Source organism: Sinocyclocheilus anshuiensis, unplaced genomic scaffold, assembly GCF_001515605.1.
Source record: "Sinocyclocheilus anshuiensis isolate Anshui unplaced genomic scaffold, SAMN03320099.WGS_v1.1 scaffold1561, whole genome shotgun sequence".
In the NCBI taxonomy this organism is placed as follows: Eukaryota; Metazoa; Chordata; class Actinopteri; order Cypriniformes; family Cyprinidae; genus Sinocyclocheilus; species Sinocyclocheilus anshuiensis.
The window spans coordinates 79,527-87,147 of record NW_015536630.1 but is presented as its reverse complement, the minus strand read 5'-3'; the positions used below and the strand labels follow the sequence as shown (position 1 = coordinate 87,147).

Below are 7,621 nucleotides of genomic sequence, written 5' to 3'. Positions count from 1 at the left end.
GTGTGTGGGTGTGTGTGTGTGTGTGTGTGTGTGTGTGTGTGTGTAAATTTAAGTAAACATTGAACTCAGTTATTCAATATGTATTTAAGATTGTATTTAGTATATAATATTGATATTATATACTCAAAATTCAATAACCTTTCCATCCAGAGGAGCTCATCCTGGCGTTCTGCTTGTCGATATTAATTGGTCTGCTCATCGGGATCTTGATTTTCCTCCTCCTTACATGGATGTCAAGACGGAGCGCTTCTGTCAGGATCACCAGACGTCAAACCCCGTCGCCAGAATCTAAAGGCTCACGTAATCAGCACTGCCACCTCAGACACTACAAGAGTCACGGCTTCGACAAGAACAGTGAATCTGCTGGAAGAGCGGTTTTGTCCCTCCACAGACAGACCTCTGTAGACCCCAATGAGCTGCTGGGTAGAAGCCCTAGCTTTCAGAACTCCACTTTTCGGCCGCCACCAAAGAAGACTAAGAAGAACAGTGATGAAACAGAGGATAACCAAGCTGCATTACTTCCTAACATCACAGATCCATTTAGTGCAGAACCAGCAGAGTCCTTCTGGCTGGGGAAGGGCAGTCTAAGAGGTTTCCTACCCAGACAGACTCCACCACCTGCTTATGACAGTGTCATTCACATCTTTCAAGAGTCCTGTACCTGACTGCACTGTGATAAGAGACAAAGGATTGTACATAAATCTCAAAACACGGATAAAACGTGACAAAAGTGAAAAAAAAATAAACGAAAGGCTTGTTCTGATTTGACAGGGATCCTGATTCAGCACTCATTTGCAATACTTTCATGGGTAACACTTTACAATAAGGTGCCATTAGTTTGTGTTTATGCATTAACTAACAATGAGCAATACATTTATTAGTATTCTTTAATCTTTGTTTGTTAACGTTAGGTAACTAAAATATCACTGTTCATTGCTAGCTCGTGCCAGCTCAGGTTCATTAAAAAAATAAAAATAAATATAAGAGATATGTTTGATTTTAATAATTTACAGACGCTTTTATCCAAAGTGACTTACAAAGAAGGAAGCTGTTCGTAAAAGACTCAACAATAGTCATTATACACAATCCCAAGTTTATTAGACAAGTAGTTTAGTAGTATGTATATGTTGAAATTAACATTCACTAGGATTAATAATTGCTCTAAAAATATTTTTATTGTTAGGTTATGTTTTTAATTAATGTTAACAAATTTAACCTTATTGTAAAGTGTAACCCTTTTCATGCAGTGGTGTAAAAATGTTGAATTGAATTATTTTTGTGTTTCTTAGGATAAACCTGGTCATTAAAAATAACAGATGCTTTAGCGCATCTATAGTGCATCTAAATCTTTACGTTCTCTAGTCACTGTTGGTTTTGGGTGTTTGCTTATTGAATTGAAGCAGTGAAGTAAAGCAAAGCACAAATAAAGGAAGACTAACTGATGCTGAAAAAAATATATGTGATTATCGCATCATTAGCAACGAGTTTCACAAAGTATTCAACAGTCTTGGTCAATGTGACACATGGCTGTCTAAAGCTATGTGTACTTTGAATCACCATGGTACTGAATGATTGCTGTATTCATATACCACAGTACATGCAGTACTCCACAATACATTTTTTTTAAATCACGGCAATTTCATGGCAAGCTAAAGAATATTGTATACTTAATTTTTGTCTATTAACTAAAGTAAACCATACACACTAGGAATGGCAGAGAGTATCTTTTCAATATGGTATTGTTCTCTTTGCCTTTCCAGAGATGAAAGTGAAGTATCTCTCCTGAGTCTTGCTGCAGTCTGTCTGGAAAAAGTGCTGGTGAAACTCCTTTTCACTAACAGAAAACATACAATCATCAGTACAATTGATCAGTACAAAAATCAAGCGTAGCGTTAGTTCTGGCAGGTCACGTTAGTCAAGCTCGCATCAGCTGACTCTCAGCTGATCCCCATCTACTTATAGGAATACGACACATATCTAAGCATTCATATATAAGGTCCCTCAGTATTATCAGCAGTTTTCGCATAGCTCAATAGCTAATTACCCTCCTCCATCCCCAGCTCCTCCTCTGTCAGTCGGGATTCAGCCTTCTGATTCTCCTTGAATCAGACTAATTCTAAAATGTGTACATAAAATGATTGAACTTAACAATATCTGCAATACATTTATGTTGGTTCTGTTCTGTTTACCCTGGGGGGTTATTGCTGCTCTCCCTGCTCTCATCCATGCTAGGCTGCATGGAGGCGCAGGGAGTTCTTGCCCAGAACAGACTCATACCGCCAATCCAAACTGTATGCTAATTGTCAATCATCTTTGACGATAGTGGTCCTGACAGAAACAGTAAATAACATAGAAAAGGTTATGAAGCACAACAGATGAGTTTCAAAACTAAAAGTCCCTTTCTATAAATTCGTAGTGATAACAATACGTTCAGACTTACCGTGACCTTTGAGGTAGCCTACGTCTGTGCTGTGCTACAAAAGAGCGCAGTAATAATCGATACACTTTCAAATAAATAATTTTCTTATTAATCAAGGCTGGGTATACACACCAGCAATATCAGCAATCCAGGTTAAATAATTAATTAAAATATAGGCTAATTCAATTATTTATAGACAAGAGGGCATTGCTAGGTTTTCTGATTCATCAACCAAAAAAATGCTGGCCGCTCCCATAACAATTTTGTGTTGTTTACTGTCTGCAACAAAACCTAAACACCTCAGAACACCTATTTCGTTGTTTGTGTTGTAGGGACATTTTATGCATTATATGACAAAAGATCATTTTACAGAATCTGTATTTGTAGGACGCTTGTCTCAGAGCTGGTCAAGTAGTTCATTTGCACAGTATGCACACTGAATTTGCTCACTTCCCTTGAAGTACGTGACTTCAAATACTGACCATAGTACAAGCCAATAGCCATCGAGCACGGGCTGTGAAGGAGCATTTCATTGGTTGGGCTGCTGAACCGATACGCCCATTTGACTGAACGAAATCGAATCGGTGTTTTGAGTGTGAACTTGCTCTTAAATCAAATGAAAATTAACTGTTATTATACTTAGGCTATCGTTGTTGTTAGTTTACACAACGCCTTAATAAAGTGATTTCAGCATTTTAGGAAACAGATGGAAAAAATCTTGTCATTTGTGGGAAAGTGACTCAATCGCAAAACCTGTACCCACCTTTTTGTGTAAAACGATACAAATCTTTGTGATGAACAGGGTCCATATGCAGCTATGTTTTTAAGCAACCACGTATCAAGGATTTTTTTTGTTTTGTTTTTTTTTGTTTAATGGATGACAAAACAATGGCGAAGAGAGAAATGCAGGTAAAAATGATCAAAACAACTTGAACGTTTTGAATCATGTATTATTTTAGTAACTTGCTTTAATAGTACAGTCTTTCTTTTCTCTGTGAACCTTTGTATTATTCAGTTTCCTGCATCTTAATACGTTTGGCAAAATAAAAGTGAAGACTGGTGATTTATATCAGTGCAGTTTGCCTGTAAACCGCATTTGTTGTACTATATAGATGGGGTTGGCAGTCATGTGATCCACAACACCATTCCGTCAGAGCGCGGGTTGCCTTCGCACGCCGAAAAATCCCTCATTTAGGGATTATTTTGCGCCAATGCACAACATCCCGCTGCATTGACTTTAATGTTCTGTGGGGTGAAATCTCCCATGAGCACCTGGCTACCATTTAGACGCATTGAGAGCGAGTTGATAGAGGTGAGTTTGCTGATAGAAATGAATGCAGAATTTTTATTTTATTACTCGAATTAATTGTTTTCTTGTTGGCTCACATTGTTCTCATTTTATTTCTTTGAAATGTCACAGTAATAGTCAATGTTGTATACTGGATGGTTGTGTAATTATATCACGAGTGTAGGTGGCAACCATAGTTGATGGATTTATTCTAAACTGCATCCAGTTTAATTACCTGCCACAATTCTAATATAAGCAGATGTGTGAAACTGAGCTAGTTATGATTCCACAGCCCTATATGGATATTTTTATATTGATTGTATAGTAGTTTAACAGTGAGATTATGTTTTAAACGAAATTTTATATATATTGTTAAGCCTAAGAGAAACGCTTGGGGAAAAAAATATATTTCTATTGGAAATGAGAATAAATGCAGGCATGAAGTCTTAGGTTGGGTGTCATTAAAATTCAGCCATCATCACATCCCTGTTGCCATGACGCCTGTGAGCTGCCTCATCCTTAGCTGTGCATATTTTTCTGTATTTTTTTTTTTTTGCACGTATGCATGCTTTTTTATACAGATGCTTCGATGCATAATTTCTGTTGCTTTATTCTGAGTATAAAGCATGAATTGCAGGGGCTTTAAACGTCCTGTGATGTAATGAGGACCAATGTCAACTCAAGTGTGGGTGCAGATTCTGCATGCAGAGCTTGTCTCATCATAGGTGGCTTGTTCTTGCTTTTCAATCTGCAAATCATATATGGCTTTTTCATATAAATAAATACATTTGCATGTGTGTTTCTCTTTGCATAGAAATCCTGGACTACCGAAGACTGAAAGCTGGTTTTGTATAATGAGGATAAACTGCAATAGGCCTTGACTTTTGATTTAGACGTAATTCACAATATTTTGTTGAACAGAAACAGAACAGACTGCATTGCTCATAGTCTCAGACTATAATGGCCTGATATTAGTCACACTTTTTCTTAAGACACATCTGCAGTTAAGCATTCTCAGGTTGTACTGCACATTTTTTGAATAAGCAAGCAAAATGGAGCACTCCTTCAAAGACGGAATTCGGACCAATAATGTCCAGGGACTATGAAGAGGTGAGTATTTTCATAAACTACATTTTGCATTCTGTTTTCTTGTGCATCGAAAGCATGTATGTTCTTTAATACAGTTGTAGTTCATTTTGGAAACAGAAATTTGACAGATAATGTCAAATAGTTAGTTTTTGCAAGTGGCATTCCATCTACATTCTATCTAAAACTCTTTTTGTTTGAATTCTTTTATAAGTATTAGGCCTGTTTTTGCCGTTTTTATGGTATTAGAAGTGATTTGTCAGACCACAGGTTTATTTAAAGATAAAGTGTTTGATTTCTGTGCCACTAGCAACACAAAATTTAATTGCAAAAATAATGAAAATATTTTTCAAACAGGCTGTTAATTTTCAAATCCAACTATTAATGGCGTACATTTCTCTTGCATGTTACATTTTTGTAGCAGAAGGTATTTTAACATATTAAAATAATGTTGATTTACAATGGTGAAAGAAATGGTGACCAGTTACAGCATTTAAAATACACACTTCCCCTAAATTTTTAACCTAAAATTTAGATTCTGAAGAAAAAATCTCAATGCTAAATTTAATTTTTATTTACTTATACTTACTTTTATTTATTAGTTTATCATTATGTTTAAAGGGGTGGTTCACTGTTTTTTTTCTAGGCTTGATTTCATACTTTTAGATATGCTGTTATTTGTAAATGCTACTGCTTATGTTAGCTTTTAATATACGGTTTTATCCTGATTAAAGCTTTAATACAGTACGGCAACTGCACACGCATCCATGTTTAACGCTTCTCATAGCTATGTGAAAATAAGTGTATAATTGGAACAGTTCATTGTTGGAGTTGAGCTGGTGATCTGAATGAGAGATTGAGAGAGAGAGAGAGAGAGATGCAGAACGTGTGCAGAGCAGGGGGGCGCGAGGAACAGTATCTTCGTTTTTTTAAAAAAACGCATTATTTTTCACATAATTTACCTTTATTCCACATCGCTCTGTCCCTTCTCTGACAAACACGCTGATCATTTCCTGCTTTTATGAAGCCCCACACTCAGAAATAGGCGATGGGCTCTGATTGGTTAGCTAGCCCAGTGGGGGTTTATCTGGGTTTGTGATGTCACAAACCCGGGAAGTAACTCGTTGTAGTCCCTACCAGCCGTTTTTGTAGGCATTAAACTGCCAGAATTTTAAAAGACGATATATCCGTTTGCATTGAACTTTAAGCTTCGTAACTTTGCAGATATTGTTTATGCTCAAACAGCAACATTACACACTAACTAACGTTAAAAAAGTGAAATCACAATCAACCACCCCTTTAAATTCTTTTTATGTTAATCTGTTTGAATTACCAATGTGTTTGAAATGTGCTATAGACTAAAAAACATTTAAAAAAAAGACACAAAAGGATTGTACCCTTTTTAAAAGGTACATCTTTATACCTTATTTACCCCAAAAGGGTGCATATTAGTGCCTTAAAGGTACATATTAGTACCTAATGTGTACATATTAGTACCTAAATGGTACATATTAGTACCTAAATGGTACATATTAGTACTATTAGTACCTTTTGAAAAGGTACTGCCTTAGTGACAACGTTTGTACTTTTTTTTCTTTTGTGTATAAATAAACTTGCCCTGCCTAATTACCCATTTACTGAATGAATATGCACTATATAACTTAATATTAATTACCATTAAAAATGACAGATTTTAAATATTTCAGCATTAACTCCCTCTCATCTCCCTCTACACCTGTAGCCTGGTCAGTCTGTAGGGATGCTGGCTGTGGTGGAACATGGTCCGGTCCTCTGCAGTGACTCCAACATCCTCTGCCTCTCATGGAAAGGGAGAGTTCCCAAAAGTGAGAAGGAGAAGCCGGTGTGCAGGAGGCGCTACTATGAGGAGGGCTGGCTGGCCACTGGGAACGCCAGGGGTGTTGTGGGTGTGACGTTCACGTCTAGTCACTGTAGAAGGGACAGAAATACCCCACAACGAATCAACTTCAATTTGCGGGGTCATAACAGTGAGGTGGGAGTTTGCCTCGTCATTGTAAATCATTGTAAATTATAAGGTGACTTCCAAAAACAGTAAAATTACATGAAATGTCCTATTAGAACTATTACAGTTTTTCACCATATAGTAAGGGGACTTACCGTAGTATTTTTCATCTTTACCATCAAAATTCTGACCATTTTGAGAGTGTATGTTTTTTGACAGTGTATATTTAACCTTATATGAGGATTTCAGAATTTCAGTCAAATCAGTGGACTAGAAATCTAAGTTTCTAGTATTCTAAGTTGAGCTAAAAAATAGGATGCCATCCTATGCATGAGTAGCATGTACTCCTGCAAAATTCTGCTAGAACGTCATTCCCATGGTGCTGTTCTTGTGTAGGTTGTCCTTGTTAGATGGAATGAACCGTTTCAGAAGCTTGCAACGTGTGACATGGAGGGAGGGATATTTGTGTGGATCCAGTATGAAGGAAGATGGTCTGTAGAGCTAGTGAATGACAGAGGTGCTCAGGTATGTTAATATTTCGTGCTTATTATTAATCTGTGCTGAATGTCAATGTATTTCCATGATATGTCAATATTCCTAAACTTACTAATATGTTTTGATAAAACATGCATTATCTTAAATACATTATTAACCTTGTAAAGCCTAAAATATTAAATAATAGTCAGAAAATTAACAATGGAACATTTTATTGAACTTTTTATTGAACAAAATATTGAAAAAATCTCAAAACAAAATTTTTTTTTTAAGTATGATATTTGATGCATCAGGCTTTAATAGCTCATATGTGACCCTGGAGCACAAAACCAGTCTTAAGTCGCGGGGGTAT

General features: G+C 36.5%; 2 protein-coding genes across 2 annotated transcripts in view; both read left to right on the top strand.

Moving 5' to 3' along the window:
- Nucleotides 1–854, top strand: part of LOC107654072 (myc target protein 1 homolog) — a 2,254-nt gene extending 1,400 nt beyond the window's left edge. Inside the window, exon 2 of the mRNA XM_016441003.1 lies at nucleotides 151–854. Coding sequence (XP_016296489.1) covers nucleotides 151–665 — 515 coding nt within the window. The 3' untranslated portion in view covers nucleotides 666–854. The remainder of the gene's footprint in view (nucleotides 1–150) is intronic.
- Nucleotides 855–4,572: 3,718 nt separating this feature from the next.
- LOC107653590 (tubby-related protein 4-like) overlaps nucleotides 4,573–7,621 on the top strand; it is a 12,044-nt gene continuing 8,995 nt past the window's right edge. The window contains exons 1-3 of the mRNA XM_016440334.1: nucleotides 4,573–4,817; nucleotides 6,535–6,804; nucleotides 7,171–7,299. Coding sequence (XP_016295820.1) covers nucleotides 4,797–4,817; nucleotides 6,535–6,804; nucleotides 7,171–7,299 — 420 coding nt within the window. The 5' untranslated portion in view covers nucleotides 4,573–4,796. The remainder of the gene's footprint in view (nucleotides 4,818–6,534; nucleotides 6,805–7,170; nucleotides 7,300–7,621) is intronic.